At 35.4% G+C, this 17,131-nt stretch overlaps 3 protein-coding genes across 4 annotated transcripts; 2 read left to right on the plus strand and 1 right to left on the minus strand.

Moving 5' to 3' along the window:
• Positions 1-224: 224 nt before the first annotated feature.
• LOC114191812 (calcium-dependent protein kinase 20-like) lies at positions 225-6,694 on the plus strand. The gene is made up of 7 exons (XM_028081216.1): positions 225-1,544; positions 3,640-3,783; positions 3,861-4,013; positions 4,926-5,041; positions 5,273-5,440; positions 5,638-5,862; positions 5,934-6,694. The coding sequence occupies exons 1-7, from the start codon at positions 698-700 to the stop codon at positions 5,997-5,999; spliced, it is 1,719 nt and encodes a 572-aa protein (XP_027937017.1). The 5' UTR covers positions 225-697; the 3' UTR covers positions 6,000-6,694.
• An 872-nt stretch (positions 6,695-7,566) lies between these two features.
• Positions 7,567-10,558, plus strand: LOC114191813 (pentatricopeptide repeat-containing protein At1g80550, mitochondrial-like). 2 transcript variants are annotated; one of them, XM_028081217.1, is made up of 5 exons: positions 7,567-7,627; positions 7,772-7,814; positions 8,182-9,623; positions 9,721-9,852; positions 10,241-10,558. In XM_028081217.1, the coding sequence occupies exon 3, from the start codon at positions 8,224-8,226 to the stop codon at positions 9,598-9,600; it is 1,377 nt and encodes a 458-aa protein (XP_027937018.1). In that variant the 5' UTR covers positions 7,567-7,627; positions 7,772-7,814; positions 8,182-8,223; the 3' UTR covers positions 9,601-9,623; positions 9,721-9,852; positions 10,241-10,558. The 2 variants fall into 2 exon arrangements, with proteins under 2 accessions (XP_027937018.1, XP_027937019.1); XM_028081218.1 differs by having other exon boundaries at positions 7,575-7,693.
• A 1,788-nt stretch (positions 10,559-12,346) lies between these two features.
• On the minus strand, positions 12,347-15,814 carry LOC114191045 (myosin-binding protein 7-like). Its single transcript, XM_028080194.1, has 4 exons — positions 15,357-15,814; positions 13,587-15,088; positions 13,232-13,278; positions 12,347-12,791 (listed from the first exon to the last, which is right to left on the minus strand). Exons 2-4 carry the CDS (start codon positions 14,892-14,894, stop codon positions 12,683-12,685), a joined length of 1,464 nt encoding a protein of 487 aa, XP_027935995.1. The 5' UTR covers positions 14,895-15,088; positions 15,357-15,814; the 3' UTR covers positions 12,347-12,682.
• Positions 15,815-17,131: the final 1,317 nt, after the last annotated feature.

A 17,131-nucleotide genomic window follows, 5' to 3' on the forward strand; every position in this document is an offset into this window, starting at 1 on the left:
TTGAGGTGCTATATTCGGTTCCCATTTATTAAAATATAAAACATATATTATGATACCCGTTGTTATATCATACTTAAATTTACCTACAACAAATAATTTTATTATTAAAGAAAAAATTTGGCTTGCACTATTAAAATGATTATTTTACACTTGAAACAAAAGAAAGAAAAGGAAAAACTCAAAAGCAAGCATGCATTGTTGATTATTACATGCATGCATGCATGCGATCTGGTTTTTCTCTTCATTCTCACCAAGGTACGTGATGACCACGTTCTGATTTGAATTCTCCTTTTTCTGAATTCCAATCTCTGAACAACAACAACAATAACATCACAATCTCACGGCCATTTTCATCTTCGACTCATCACTAAACAAACATCATTCTCGCCATTCTGAATTCCGATTCAACAAATTAACCTCACCATTCGCATTTGGTATATTCGATCCACGCGCCAACGGCGATCTCGAATGTGGAAATCCGAAATTGGAAAATCTTCAACCTCGAGGATCGTTTTCCGTGGGAGATAGATCTTGGAGTTTGAATAGAGCAGAAGTTAGGGTTTCGCATTAGCTAGGAGATAGATCTCGGAGTTTGAATACAAAACGCTATGGTTTCCCTCGCGATTGCAACATCGCTGATGGCGTCGTCGGGGCGAGAGTGGAATCTCGCGCGTTGGTGAAAGAACTCTTTACTCCGATGGGCAACAACTGCGTGGGACCGAACGTCGGTAACGGCTTCCTCCAGTCCGTTACGGCGGCGGTGTGGAAAACGCGCCCGCCGGAGTCCCGCCTTCCACCGCCTTCCGCCGATTCCAAAACCTCGACTCCGGTAGCAAACGCCCAGAAAGCCTCGGAACCCGCGCCTTCAAAACCGTCGGATCCCCCGAACCGGGTGCAGAACACGCCGCCCGAGCCGGTCAAAATGCCCGAGCCCCTGGACCACGAGAAGCCGGCGTCAAGCCACCCGGAGTCGACCCCTGACAAGGCTAAGAAACCCACGCACGTGAAACGGAATTCCAGTATGGGACTACAAGTGGATTCGGTGCTGGGTCGAAAAACAGAGAATATGAAAGAGTTCTTCAGCTTGGGGAGGAAGCTAGGGCAGGGGCAATTCGGGACGACGTTTATGTGCGTGCAAAAGGGGACGAACAAGGAGTTCGCCTGCAAGTCCATCGCGAAGCGGAAGTTGACGACGCAAGAGGATGTGGAGGATGTGAGGAGGGAGATTCAGATCATGCACCACTTGGCGGGGCACCCCAACGTGGTTCAGATCGTTGGGGCATACGAGGACGCCGTTGCGGTTCACCTCGTGATGGAGCTCTGCGCAGGAGGGGAGCTCTTTGACAGGATCATACAGAGGGGGCATTACACCGAGAGGAAGGCCGCGGATCTTTCTAGGTTGATTGTTAGTGTGGTGGAGGCTTGTCACTCTCTTGGGGTCATGCACAGGGACTTGAAGCCCGAGAATTTTTTGTTCATGAATCAGCAGGAAGAATCTCCCCTTAAGACCATTGATTTTGGACTCTCCGTGTTCTTTAGACCAGGTATTCCCCCCCTTTTTCTAAGTGGATCCTTGGTGTTAAGAATCACAGTTTTAGGGACAAAATTTACATCTAGGAAGTGTGTTTATTTTATTAAAGTTAGTTTCATGTTGGTATAATGAAGGTCTAACTTAAATGTTAACATAGATGAAAAAAATTATGATTTGTTAGATCCTGTTTTACATGCTCAGTCAAATTTTCTAGTAGATATTAGTAACTGATATATCTAGTGGATTATTCGCATCAAATCATGATAATTTACGAAGGTTATTGAAACTCCAATCTTTATCAGAGATCAATACTAAAAATATCTAAGTTTTGTCCTTAAGCGGAAATAGTTAAACTAAAGTCCGTAAGAACTTATTATGTAATAGCTTCAGTTTAGTTTTGGATAAATTCCTCAATAAATAGTTATTAAAGAAATAAGTAAAATATATTAAACTTTTTGTATGAGCTAAGATCAACTTATGAACCTTGACTTTGAAGAGAAGTACAATAATCCTAAAGCATTTAACAAAGTTCAAGTCTGTAAGTTGATTTTTTTTGGGTAATTCTGTTAATGATATGATGTATCAACTGGTTTTGAAAATGACTAATCTCTAAGGGAGAACTCGACTTACCATTTTTAGCAGAGTCTCCCTGCTCAACTATGTTTATTCTATCGAAACATTAATAGGAAGGCGAATCCATATCACTTATACCAACAATAGTCGATATGCAAGCACATTTTAATTTATGAAGAAATCTTGATTTATTTATCTTTTTATTATTTTTCTTCTGTAAATACTTATTTATTGAGAAATTCATTTAAGCTGACCTTATTCACAAGCTTAGTAACGTAAGAAAAACTTTTTACTATGTCATAAGTTTAAATAAGTTCTGTAGAAGCTATTACCACCGTCATCTTAATAGTATTGAAGTTTATAATGATCATGAAGGGCTGGGAGAGACATCTAACGATCTATTAATTGTACTTGCTCAAATATGTACTATGCTACCTGAATAAATGAATTTGAAATGATAGAAAACAAACGGTTTTGATCTAAGAGAGTTATCCATGTGATTGGAGTGGGATACATGTTTCTAGTGTCATAAATGAGCAAATTTATCAGTTACATTTGTGCATCGTTTTTGTTTAGGGTGGTCTGTGGTTTCCGGTTCTGTCTGCTATTGAATCTGGAAATCGATTATTTTCTGTTTGCACAGGTAATTTTGTTAATTTGGAATTGCGAACACGTTTGCTTTCTCCTCTTTGTTGTCCACTACGAATATAGAGTAAAGACATGGCTCTTTCTTGTCTCCTCTTGTGGTCATTTGTTTTCATGAACATTTTCCTCTTGATGCTTTAATACTGTCAATTCAAGGCAGAAATTTGATGTTTTGACTCATGTTTTTTCTACACTCTATTCCTAGTTACATTGACTTTTATTTCCAAAATTAATGCTTTAGATAAAGTAATTATTCTTGTGAACTACTGCTAAGTCTGTTAGTAACTTTCTTTAGCTTATGTCAGGACATTACTATGGCTACTTTATGTTAATTAAAGGAAAGAGAATCTGTTTGTCTTCCCTTAAACTGATCGAGACTCGAGGAGGAAAGCCAATTTCAAATTTGCTAGTTTAGATATACAGAGGGAAGACTGATCTGCTAATGCATAGATTTGTATTTTACAAAATCAACTCAACAGGTTGCTTACTAAGAAATTAAAGAATCATACAAGCGAGCAGCAATAAAAATAAGTTATACAAGCAAAAACGAAAGAATCTGTTTAACAGTTGTGCACGTCGGGTAATAGGGCCTATATTTATGGAATTCTATAGTGGAGAAAGATGGTGGATGATTTGCTGACCATGTTAGCTAAATACTGAATTAGTGTGCGAGTGTACTGCAGGGGTTGGTATGGCGGGTGCATTTTAGATGTTTAAGTCATTTCATGCATGTAGGATATCCTGTTATAGTGCTACTTCATCAAAGATATGTTCTCTTAACTTACTAGGAGGGACTCCATTTCGTTTAACTATGCCACTCTTTTGCTTTCGCCTTTTATTTGGGATTTGACCTTTCCAAATTCAGATTAAGAAAATGTTCATAACTTCAGGTGAAACATTCACTGATGTGGTTGGGAGCCCATACTATGTGGCCCCTGAAGTTTTGCGGAAGCACTATGGTCCAGAATGTGATGTTTGGAGTGCTGGGGTGATCATCTATATTTTACTCAGTGGAGTTCCCCCATTTTGGGATGGTGAGAGTGCTATACCATTTAATTTCATCATGCTATACTTGCTCATAAATACCTGATATGTTTGGTGTATGGATCAGAAACGGAACAGGGAATATTTGAGCAAGTTTTGAAAGGAGAGCTTGACTTTGTTTCTGAACCCTGGCCAAGCATATCTGAAAGCGCAAAGGATCTTGTTCGAAGGATGCTTATAAGGGACCCTAAAAAGCGGCTGACAGCACATGAAGTTCTTTGTGAGTATGCATGTCTCGTTGATGCTACTGGGCCTGATTTATTTTGGAAAAGTTTTCTCACCCTTTTGTTCTCAGAGATCAATTTCAAATCATTTTATAGATTGTCTAGTTCTTAGGATTTTCTTTTTTAACAATTTGCATTCATGTGGACGGACTATCTGATCAAGAACTACTTACTATAAACTAACAGCTATTATGATGATAAACTGTCTCCTTTCCTATAATAAAACAAAAAAGCTTGACCTGTCCGCTTTTGCCTCCCCTCCCTTTTCGGAATGAGAAATATTCGGGCCATGAATTTCAAACGGCTCCTACCGAATAGACATTACCACAATATTCAGAAGTTAAACCAAAATTTTGAAGTTTGCCTTGTCAGTGGAGATTTTCTGATTTTGATTTTTCAGATGAAATAGTATCCTACTTCACATATGGTGCTTTCTTTTGGAATGCCTCTGTTTTATTTCTCACATTATTACATGGAAACTCTGTACCGCATAAATATAATTTTGAAATTAGAAATATATTAAAGATATTTATGATTGAATCACTACATTTTTTTCTCCCAAAAATGATATTAAAACTGCTTGACAATATTATTATAATAAAATAATATAACTTTCAAACTTCATGTGTTGTGAAAAAATTATGGAAATAACCAATATATCAAGTATATCAGCAAAGAAAAAAGGTTTCAAGAACGTATAATTTTATGCTGAGGCACTGATAATGGTTTCTCGAAGTGACACAAAGTGAAGCATCATGATCTATTTATTCGATTCACTTTCTGGACACAATAATCATTCATCTGATTATTTTCAATACGAACCGTAATTTATTTTGTTTCAAAATTGAAGCATATCCATCTTCATTTTTAAATATACAAATACAGAAGCTAAGGTTGATGATATGCAGGCCATCCATGGGTGCAAGTCGGAGGCGTTGCTCCTGATAAGCCACTTGATTCTGCTGTCTTGAGTCGTTTGAAGCAGTTCTCTGCAATGAATAAGCTAAAAAAAATAGCCATTCGAGTGAGTATCCACTATTTATTTAAGAATAGAAATACATTGCAGGTGCCCAAGAACCAGCTTATTTTATTAGTTTTCAATATAACGTTATCATTCACTATATATTGACAAAAATAGTCTAGCTGATTAAGCCTCGGACATTTGAATATTGTCGACAATATTGAACATTTTGCCAGTTGAAGATAATTGCTCCATTCAAGCAGTGGTTTGACTTGCTGTATTATCCCTTGTCAGGTAATTGCTGAAAGTTTGTCTGAGGAAGAAATTGCAGGACTGAGAGAAATGTTCAAGATGATAGACACAGATAATAGCGGACAGATCACTCTTGAGGAACTGAAAAATGGTTTGGAGAGAGTGGGTTCTGTTCTTAAGGATTCTGAAATTGCTTGGTTAATGCAAGCGGTAAGTGCTTGCCTGAAATCCAAATTGGTCGTTCTATGTGCTACTGTTTCTTGTACTAAAGGACATGTGACTGGTTGTAGTTTGATTACTTGGAATACAATTGGACTATTTATGAACTAATGCGCTCGATTCAATGATTGATTTCATTAAGTAATTCATCAAATCAATCTTTTTGCTTTCTTATTTATATAATGCAGGCAGACGTTGATAACAGTGGTACCATAGACTACGGTGAATTCATAGCAGCTATGGTACACCTAAACAAGATCCAGAAGGAAGATCATCTATATGCAGCATTCACATACTTTGACAAAGATGGGAGTGGATACATTACACCCGATGAGCTCCAACTAGCCTGCGAACAGTTTGGCTTGCAGGATTTTCACCTGGATGAGATAATACGTGAAATTGACCAGGATAATGTAATATATTGCATTCCAGTGGTTTAGTTTTTTGTTTTCTTTATTTGACATGTATTCTGCACTGTTTTCAGGATGGACGCATTGATTACAATGAGTTTGTTGCCATGATGCAAGATACTGGATTTGGCAAAAAGTGATTTTAGACATCATGAGTAAAATGTATGGACCCCTTCAAGCATTTGTGATCTATTGATCTTGCCAAATGAGAACTTGATAAACAGTCTCACTCTCACAGCTAGCATAATCTCTTGCAGACGGCAGGTTATGTAAGTACATGCATGCACTTAGAAAAATTGTTTGAGCTTCAAGGAGAGGAAGCTTGAATGGCATGATAAACAGTGTGTATGTATTTACAAATCATTTTTTTGTTGAATATATAACCTAGAGCAACAGATCACAGTTTTTCCCGTTGAATCTGTAACCCTTTTGTGGGGTAAATGGATGGTAGAACGATTTTTCAGCATGTGCTCTAATGATGTTAGAGTGCTGGTTCGCACTCTACATCAAATTGGTGACAAATTTCGGAAACCAATGTTGAAGGGCATGCATTTACGAGAGATATGAATGTTCTTCCAGCTGAGAAGTTCCTGAGTCTTTAAAGCCATGCTATGCCATCCCATCTTTCAGTCACTCTCAAACCATGTGCTCGTGCTGAATATCATGTTGTATCAACTCATGTACCCTGTTTGCATTCGTGTATAGAGCCAACTTATCTGTACCTTTGGTTTAAGGATTCTTCACTTTAAGTGTATACACATTTTTGTTCTTTTGTAACTTCCTATTTTTGACCAATGATACTAGTGGATGAATTTGATGAGAATCAAGAGATGAATTTGGAGCATTGCAAAAGCTGTACACCAACCTTTACTTTCTTTCATTTGGTTTAGCTTTTAACTTTTAACTTTTAAGTCCTTAGTGTGCTGGATCATCCAATTAACTGACTTGACTGAAGCAGGTTTCCTTCCACCATTGATTCAATCTTTCAACATCATAACATCAAGCAAAAGGAAATACATGAAAATACAATAATATTTTAGACGAACTACTTTCTTAACTACTTGGTCTTTTAGCTGGGCAAACTTCACATTTTTAGTTCTATGTTTTAACATTTACTCATTTAGTCCTTTTCTAAGTTCTGCTAATTACTTTATTTTAGTTCTCATCTGAATTTAAACTCCAGGAAATAGAGGAGACTTAAAATTATATGTAGGAATTACAAATAGTTAGAATGGGATTTGTAAGAATTAAAATAAGTAATTTTGAACTATAAGGCCTAAATGTGTAATATCATTGTTTTAGTCAAGTTCGTGTTTTTCATAATATCGTTTGACCTAAGAAATTTTTTTGGTTATAGTACATGAAATTAAATATCGTTTGAATCTTGCAGATGAAAAATATATATTCTTGAATGGCATGAAAATAGAATAGTTTTTATGCGAAATAGTTTTTTTTTTATTGTATCAATCTATTTCATTAGCTCAATAATTTTTTTCGAAAAATTAAAATTTAATTTAACCATATATTCATAAACATTAAAATCTTGTTTTATCCAAAATTCATTTTCAATTATATTAGGAATTAAAATTCGCAAGAAGGAGACAAGACAAGTAAGATTTGAATTTTCTATTTAATAGAAAAATTAAAACAAAGAGGGACAATTCGGACTGAAAAGAAAATGGTTTCACATATAAATTTCCTATCTATTATGTTATTTTGGTATCAGGAACACAGAGCTAGGGATTGATTTCCGCTAACTCCTCACAATGTCTCTCTTCTTCTGTTCTCACTCATTTCCCTAAGAACATAAAACTGAAGAATTTTCTTTTGAGTTGTAAAAAACGCGACATCTCTTTGCTTATCCACGTATTTGCACAACCTCTGATTTGTATTGTTGTTTTTGTTTTCGCAGGAAGCAAAAAGTGTCTTTTGAATTCAACAAGAAAAATGTCAGGGTATGCTCAATTTTTCCGTAGCGATCTTCTTAGCTGGTTTATGGATGCAACTCTCTGTCCCTTTATTTTTTATCCAATATTTAGTAGAAATACCTATCATGTTATTGTTGCCTGACAATGGTTCCTTCAGAGTGGTAAGTTTGGTAGTGAGGATATACATACTAATTACAATGTCTGTTCTTAGGTTGGATTTGGTAGTTTCGATTTTCGATTTTAACGCATTGATGGTTATAACTGGAATGGTTTAAACACTTCATGTTGTTTAAATTATTTAATTGGAATTGGGTTTTAATGTTGAAGCTGGATGGAGTATTTGTTCCAATTTCCATTGTGATTCACTCTTAACATGATTCTTTGTGTAACACAGTTGCAGTCCAAATAAGAGGTTTTTTGATTGAGAGGGGAGAAAATGCGTCGTTTGATTTTGATTTCATCACGTTCAAATCTGCTTCCACCTTTTCAATTTCAAACCCTATCCACAACCACCGTCACAGAGAGGCCATTTCCTCCTCCTCCGCCTCCCGATGAGGCCACCGTCCGCCAAACGCTGCTCTCCTTCAACAATGATTGGAAGCGAGCCCTGGAGTTCTTCGACTGGGTGGAGGAAGCTCACTCCCACTGCAACTTTCGCCACTCCACCGACACCTTCAACCTCGTACTCGACATCCTGGCCAAGTTCTTCGAGTTCGATCTCTGTTGGCACCTCATTCGCCGCATGCACTCCCGCCCCTCCTCTCCCCCCAACCACACCACATTCCGTGTCATCTTTAAGCGCTATGTTTCCGCGCATCTTGTCCAAGACGCCATCGACACCTTCCACCGCCTCGAAGAGTTCAACCTCAAGGATCACACCTCCTTCTCCCACCTCATAGACGCCCTCTGCGAGTACAAGCACGCCGTCGAGGCACAAGACCTTGTCTTCTCTAAAGACATGCCCGTCGACGTAATTGGAAACACCAAGATCCACAACATGGTTCTCCGTGGGTGGTTCAAATTGGGGTGGTGGAGCAAATGCAACGAGTTCTGGGAGGAGATGGATAGAAAAGGGGTTCAAAAGGATTTGCACTCGTACTCAATTTACATGGATATCCTGTGCAAAGCGGGAAAACCTTGGAAAGCTGTCAAATTGTTCAAAGAGGTTAAGAGGAAGGGTTTCCAATTAGATGTTGTGGTTTATAACATTCTCATTCGAGCCATTGGTCTTTCCCAAGGGGTTGATTTCTCGATCAGGGTTTTCCGTGAAATGAAGGAGTTGGGTATTAACCCCACTGTTGTCACTTACAACACTTTGATTAGGCTTTTGTGTGACTGCTACAGACACAAGGAGGCACTTGCCTTGCTTCGAACCATGGCTCGGGATGCTTGCCACCCCACTGCCATTTCTTACCATTGTTTCTTTGCCTCTATGGAGAAGCCTAAACAGATACTTGCCATGTTTGATGACATGATAGAGAGTGGGGTTAGGCCTAGCATGGACACCTATGTCATGCTCCTCAACAAGTTTGGTAGGTGGGGGTTTCTTCGCCCGGTTTTTATGATATGGAATAGAATGGAACAACTTGGGTGTAGTCCTGATGCAGCAGCTTACAATGCCTTGATAGATGCCCTTGTAGACAAGGGGTTGATAGATATGGCTAGGAAGTACGATGAGGAGATGTTAACGAAAGGACTTTCTCCTAAGCCAAGAAAAGAGTTGGGGACAAAGCTGTTAGGAGGAGAATCTGCTGATTTATTGGACGGGTATTCTCAAAGTACCATACAGACACAAAACGTTCCACTAGTCTAGACAATGTACTTCAGTGGCTTAAGGTCTGGTTTCTCAAAGATTCTATACTATTTTGTGTTTTTGAATCTAGCACACTTTTGCAAATTGGACTAATGCTAGTCTTGGTTTTACTGAGCGCAGATGAACTGGAAAGTTTTGTGGTCTATAATAGAAAGTCTGAAATGTACTTGATACAAAAACTTTATACTCGTATATTTGACCAGACATCCGGAGGAGAAGGGCACATTCCGAAGTTGAAGATATTGAGGAAAGGTAAAAGCCATCCATTTTTGTCTGTTTGATAACAGCTTTATTTTGACAAATAAGACTGAAGTTGAAATTAACAAAATGATTACCTTTTTATTTGGCGACAAGTGAAATTAGAAAAGTTTGAAAAATTCTGTTTGCACTTCAGTAGGAGTGGAGAGTCCAACCAAAATACTAGCTCGTTAGTTGGGAGAGATCCACTACTTAAGTACCACTTCAAGTAGGTCATCCTATAATGTTGGACTCCTAACATTAACACTTTCTTTTAGGGCCTATGATTAGGTTTCATTCTATAGGCACTAATCCGGTAGTAGCCATTTTTTCTTTAGATGGCTTCAATCATATAGGCAGCTATTTCCATTGTATAGTGAGGTAAATATTTGAACATGTGCAGGTGTTCCGATGAAAAGAATCCCAAGGGCATAACCCTACACCTTTTCAAACCAGAAGCTGAAAGATTTGGGATTGGAATTCACTCCAGTGAGTCAGTGTCTGTATGAAACAGTTAAGAGTCTGCAGGAGAAGGGCATCTTCCTCTTTCAACTACAGTGAAACCATAAACAAGGTTGCCCCTTTTGTTTAATTTGTCAACACCACTTTAATTCAGGACAAGAAGCTGCAGCTTTTAACAATCTGGGCTAGCTCATGTTATGTTATAAGAGAGTCCTACAACAGTAAACTGTATTTGGATTTTGTAAAAAAGACATCAACCATATTGTTGCCATTTATGGACTTAATGATATTTTTAATTTTGTTTATAAATAACACTGTCCCCAGCAAAAATCTCCGTCTTCTTGATGGGGAGAAGAATGTTAGCTAAACACTGAATTCAAAAGAGAGTCCTTCTCTATTACAAGGAAATAGAGTGAAAAGGAAAGAATTCAAAAGGAAGAGATCCCTCATTTGTCCGTGGGAAATAGAGTGAGAAGGAAGAATTTCATAAAAAAAAAAGATATATTTGACTGAAGAAAAGATAAGAAAACAAATAAAGAATTTCAAACTTTAAAATCATTGTTTTTAATTTTAATTTTTAATTATTTCCTTTTTTAAACCAAACACTTGATTGCTATTTCTATTTACAGTATTTAATCAATCTCTCCTCTCTTCACGCTTGTTGGTGTTCATTGCGTTCCATTTCTTGCTCAAAAGGTCAGTTAGATTTAGATGATTTGTTTATGATTGGTTAACTACTCGTTAAAGATTATGCCATTTAAAATGTTTAAACTCGGTCAAAAGGTCATATAACACTTGACACATCCAATACGTTCATATATATATATATATATATATATATATATATATATATATATATATATATATATATATATATATATATATATATATAAGTAGATACAGATTAATATGATTAAAACAGTGTTTTTAAATTTCAGAAAAGTCACCTAAAATATAACATTTATTAAAATCATGTCCCTCACATCGTTTTTAATTTGTTAATTATAAGGGAGAAAAACTTTGAAAGTTTGCTTCAGAAGAAGGTTGAACGTACGTAATGTGGCCAGCCATTAAGTAAAAAGAATTATATTTATTTATATTAAAATTTGGAGATCATGTATCAAAGTCTAAAATATATCAAAATATTAATCCTCACATTAAAAGTTATTTTGTTTAGTCCTTGTACAAATTATTTATATGTGATCGGTTTAAATTTAAAGGTTAGGAATTAGTAGAGATTAAAAATAATGTGTTTATAAGGACTAACAAATTAAAACGGTATATGTAGAAAATTAAGTTTAAGAACTAGAAGATAATATTTGTACCATTCCGGGGACTGATGCGTCTTTTTCTTCTAGGCAATTACACTATTAAATTCATGTTCAGTTAAGTAAAACTGAAATTAAATAAATTAAATTAAATGACTCTATTTTTTATTTCTTAATTTTCAATAAAAATTATAATTAATTCTCTTCAAAATTTTGATTCAACCATCATAATTTTTTGTTCGTTGTATACTTTTTTTTTTGTTCACTTCTAAAATAAGATTCAGGTCTGTAATAGTTCCAGAAGTGAAAAAGTTATCAACCAAAATTTGATTGTGGACAACATATTACAATATGCATGTATGTGTTTGATTAAAAGGATTATAAAATTCAAATTTAATTTACAATAATATATTCATTGGCATTTCTATGGCCTCCTCAAACTCAGTCAAGCCTACTTCTTTCTTTCAAAAAATGTGCAAACCTTATCAACTTTGGCAACACTTGAAAAGAATGGAAATGGTAAGCAAAAGGCAGCTACAAAAATTCATCAAACCTACTTTAGTCAAAGTTTTGTTTCTATGTCAATATTCAATTATTCACAACATAATCCATGGATCAAGTAGTGTGAGAAAAGCATAAACTAGAAGATGGAAGAATTAAAAGAAAAATGAAAAAGCATGGCATGTCTTTATTTGAACAAAAGAATTTAATATGAATTTACATCACCATACATGGCATGAATTTAAGAATGTGTAACACTATAACATAAAAAGCAGTAGTTAGTAGTAAAATTGAGAGATTTTGAATAGACATTGCTTCACGAAGCGTGAGAAAACTTGCAGCAATATGTTATGTACAACCTCGCACTGAATGAATTCCAACAAAATCATACGATCGAGAATGGTCGTATGTCACATCATATATCCAAGTTTCACCAATCAACCAACAAATTACTCTCAACCTCACGTAAAAGCAATAAAACAACACTGCACAATACACAAGTTTTCACGATCCATGTGGGAAAAAGCAAAATCTCATCATTGTAGTAGTAGAGTAGTGTTACTGAAATTCAGTTTCAGTTGATGCTCCCACATTTGACCACAGAATTCAAAAGGTTAATCCCCCACTTGTGTACTTGAAACGCATCTCCATGGTCTTGCCCGTGTTCCTTTGTCCAGGAGCATCAACAAGCCAACACTTTCAGGTGGTAGACCAAACATAAACCTACACTCACAAACATATTAGATCATCATCCATTTCTTCCCAAGGATTTCACTTCTATTTTAATGATCTCTATTCTGATTTTGTAGTTATTCATAAATTTTAAGCAATGGTAGTATGTGTTATAAAAGTGTCTTTGAAATTGTGTTGCTACTAGCAGCACTCCTCTTTCTAGAATTATTTGTTGGTCCAACAATATCCCTTTAAAGGAAAAGAAAAGAATCAAACTCCAAGTCTAGTGCATGTTAAACATGCTCAATTCTTTGATCATCCAAGTCTGCCACAGTTAAGTTTCAGAGGCAAGTGATGAACCTCACAATATAAAGATATGACTCGATTCTTAATATTTTATTATAGGCGTTATGATTCATTAGAAAAGGCCACTAGAATTAGAAAAACAATTTATGAGATCCTCTGAACACAGAAGAGTAGTGATAACTTACTTGCTTTGATGAGCTCTCTTTCTCCAGAAAACAATTGAAGAAACCCACTGAACACAAAGAGATGAAATGGCATAAGTTTTATTTTCAATTCAAAGCTTTCATCAAAATATATGCATGTTTTCAAAATCTAGCACTTTGTTAGCTGAGAATCACTTGCAACAAATTTAAACCGAGGGGCAACAAGTGATAATAAGCAGGGTGATGTAACAGCTTAATTATCTAAATGCAACCTTGAGACATTCCTAAAACATGGATAGGTCAAATAGGAAGTGTACTTCCTCATCATATATATGCAGAAAAGCATTCATCATATATTTGTACTGTAAGTAACCCTTACGATCATTAAATAAATTACCTTAACAATTGAAAATAATGCAGAGTTGCCTCCAAAACTAGGTTTCTTTGCCATTTTTCTTCGTGGTGACATCTCCTTGCACAGATGTTGAGCTATTTCCTTCAGCAACACCAGTTGTGCTTTATCCGTGCGCATTGAAATGATTGCCTGCCTCATTGATTCCCTATCAGCCTCAAGTGCCTGAAGCCTCATGTAAAGCTTCTTTACATAGGGATCCTCAAATTCAGTACCATGATTCCCTGACTCCATTGGAGTGGTTGCATAATCTTCGAAATCAATAGTTCCAGCTTTAGAATCTGTGAAACCGTTATATGGTGCGCCACAATGAACAGAGTCGATTGTATAAATTCTGTCACTGGTATCATCACCTTCTGATGCATTATCTACCTTGGAAGCTTCCTCTGACTTCGAGAAATAATCTCTCTTATTGTTACTATTGCGGTTGGGAGAATCCATCATATACTCGGGTCCTGCTTCTTTAACCATCCCACCAATTGATGTTGAGTCACAGGAAAGTCTCCTAGAATGTTTATTCCTTCTTGGAGAATGTCCAACAATTACTTTCTCTAGACTATTTTTCCCTGTAAAATCCCCATCCATCTGAGCATAAGTGGGAGTTTTCTCCATTTGAGAAATCCTATTTTCCAAGTTCCTCAATTGGTCAGTAGGAGTTTCACCAAAAGCATATTTCTCTATATCCGTGTCATCATTATCAGCATCAGTAGCACCATGCATCACATTACATTTCAAAGGAGGATATTCATAGGGTGGAAGTTCATATTGATCACCCTCAGCCTCTTCCTCACTAAGACCAAAACTCATCAACCTGTGTTTGTAAGCCTGAACTTCACAAGTAAGTGACTGAATGATCTGTTCCCTCTTATACAACAAATCTTCCAAAGATAGAAGTTCCTCCTGATCGTGTTGCATCTTCTCCTCCGAAAAACGCTTGAATTGGCGCGCCTCCATTTGAACCTCTGCCTTTTCCCTCTGCAGCCTCAATATCATTGACATGGCCTCATTTGCCGCAGTTGATGAAGAATTTCTCTCCTCCTCCAACTCAGCATTCAAATCTTGAATGGTTTTCTGCTGCATACTCACCATCTCACGCAAGGCCACACATTCATTCTCAATTTCGACCTTTGCAAACGCAGGCATGGCCAATTGACCATCCATTTTGAACTCGTCATGTTTTCGTTTAACAGATCGAATCCAAACCCCCGAAGATTGAGATATCATGGAGCAACCACATCCACAATTGCAACATTTCAACAAATCCCTGGAAGATGGGACTACTTCCGAAGCCATAGATCAAAAATGTATAAAAAACCCTTGAACCACTTAAAATCACCAACAACGTTTCACCAAATTCAAAAACAAATCACCATACAAAAATAACCATCAATCGAAAAAAAATTGGTATTTACTTTTGACATCCCCTCTGTCTTCGCCTCCCTCTTGTCAATCACCTTCACCGTCGGATCAACAAATAACAAAAAAACCTGCAACAAAAAATTAGAACCACCATGTTAAATCCAATAACAATAACAACCAACAATCAATCAAAAAATTTCAGAAAAAGAATAAGGAAAAGCATTCAAAGCATAAAAAGAACAAAAAAAAAACAACCCCAGAACTAAAAATCGATTTTTTTTTTTAATTCCCCTTTCGGGAAACGACCTTAATCGTTATCCCCGGCCCTTTTTTCTCCAAACCCGAAAAATTCAAAACCAAAACTTCCCCTCCCCAAAAAAAGAAATCAGAACCAACCTTGAAGGTGTTTCCGTCGAAAAATCAATAGCAGCCGCGGCGAAGGCGACAAGAAGGAGAAAAGACGCAAATTTTTCCAGAAAATTCACCTTCTCCGGATAAAATTAGGAACAAAAAATGGGGGGAAAAAAGTGCAATCAACAATCAGCAACCAGCAACCAATCCTGAAATAGTTGAATCGTTGTTTTCTTGGAACGAAAGAATGGGGGAGCGGGAAGGGTGTTTGGTGGGAAGGAAAAGACGAGGCATAAAAAATCAAAAGAAAGATGGAATTTATTATTTTTCAGAAACCCTAGATATTTTAATTGGTGTTTTGGGGATTTGTTTTATCTGGGTTATCTGATTTTTTTTGTTTGTGGGGGAAACTGTGGCTGATTGATCTCTCTCCCCAAAGAGAGAGAAAGAGAGAGAGACAGAAAATAAGAAAGAGAGAGAAAGAGAGATAAAGGAACGTTCAAATTCCGGAGTTGTTTCAAGGACCTTTGTTGGAATTCACAGCTTTTCTTTGCTTTTTTATTATAATAATTATATAATTATATAATTATCCTTTTTCTTTTTCCAATCATTGTTTTTCTTTTCTCATCTCATACATTTATCAATAAAAATATATTTTATTTATAACTAACATTTAAATTTAAATATATGAAACGAGACAACCTATTTAATCTCTAAGTACCCGTAACTTAAAAAAATTGTATTCAATCAAAAAATTGTATCTTTTCTAATAATTTGATACATAAATTTATAAAATAACTTGATTCATAAATTTTAAAATAACTTCTGACTAAATCTATTTGAATTATTTATAAAATAAATAACTCATTTTAAGTAAATTTTTTTGTCTTGAAAAACTTGTTCTATGAACATTTCAAGTCGACTATTCAAAGGGAGTCTATGTAACAGCTTGACCTCATTTATGCAATTGATGATAAATATTAGTAAAATTGTAAATATCGAACTAAATAAATAGTCAATTTAGTTTGTTAAATTCAGTACTTCGTTATTATTATACTGCTCCTTAAAATAATAAATGAATCCGAACATTTTTGGAATGTTATTTAAATCTTTAAAATTAACCTAATATGGAAACATAAATATTTTAGAAAAATAATTTAAATCCTAAATTTTATTGACACATATGATATTTATTTTTTTAATTCTGGAGTTATATGATAGGAAAATACAATATCAGTACAAAAACTATTCAAATCTTTCAAATATCAATGAGATTTCCAAATATTTTAATAACATTTTACAAATAAAATTATTATTTTATTTATAACTAATACTGTGAACAATCCCTTTGATCTGTCGTCGATGGCCATTTAAAAATTGTTTTAATTTAATTTTTTCTTTGAATTAATTGCAATCTTTTAATTCGATCCATTAGGACAGCTCATATTTTGACTCATTTTAAAAAAAAGAAAACCAAATATATATTTATATTTTTTTTTCACATTTCATAATTCTATTTTTATCTTTTACAATAATTAGTTAAATCTCGTCCATGCATCTTATTTCTCTCCAAAATTTAAACTCAACAACTTTATGTAAAAAATCATAATCATTTTTTTCTTAAAGTAACATAATACTGTTCAATTTCCCTTTCCTCGTTATTTAAGACAAATCGTATATTTTAAAAACAAATAATTATATTGATTCTTATTATAATAAAACATTGCTTTATTAAAGCTTTAAATTTTTCATAAGATGTTATTTTTTAATATATTATTAAGTAACACCTTCTTGATATTTTAAAATAATAAATAATTAGA

Source organism: Vigna unguiculata, chromosome 7 (assembly GCF_004118075.2).
Source record: "Vigna unguiculata cultivar IT97K-499-35 chromosome 7, ASM411807v1, whole genome shotgun sequence".
NCBI lineage: Eukaryota > Viridiplantae > Streptophyta > Magnoliopsida > Fabales > Fabaceae > Vigna > Vigna unguiculata.

Coding starts and splice junctions, on each gene's coding strand:
- LOC114191812 (XM_028081216.1), top strand. CDS start 698: ATGGGCAACAACTGCGTGGGACCGAACGTCGGTAACGGCTTCCTCCAG. Junction 5,042..5,272: donor TAAAAAAAATAGCCATTCGA/GTGAGTATCCAC, acceptor ATCCCTTGTCAG/GTAATTGCTGAAAGTTTGTC. Junction 5,863..5,933: donor GTGAAATTGACCAGGATAAT/GTAATATATTGC, acceptor CACTGTTTTCAG/GATGGACGCATTGATTACAA.
- LOC114191813 (XM_028081217.1), top strand. CDS start 8,224: ATGCGTCGTTTGATTTTGATTTCATCACGTTCAAATCTGCTTCCACCT.
- LOC114191045 (XM_028080194.1), bottom strand. CDS start 14,894: ATGGCTTCGGAAGTAGTCCCATCTTCCAGGGATTTGTTGAAATGTTGC. Junction 13,279..13,586: donor CATTATTTTCAATTGTTAAG/GTAATTTATTTA, acceptor CTTTGTGTTCAG/TGGGTTTCTTCAATTGTTTT. Junction 12,792..13,231: donor AAGAGAGCTCATCAAAGCAA/GTAAGTTATCAC, acceptor TTGTGAGTGTAG/GTTTATGTTTGGTCTACCAC.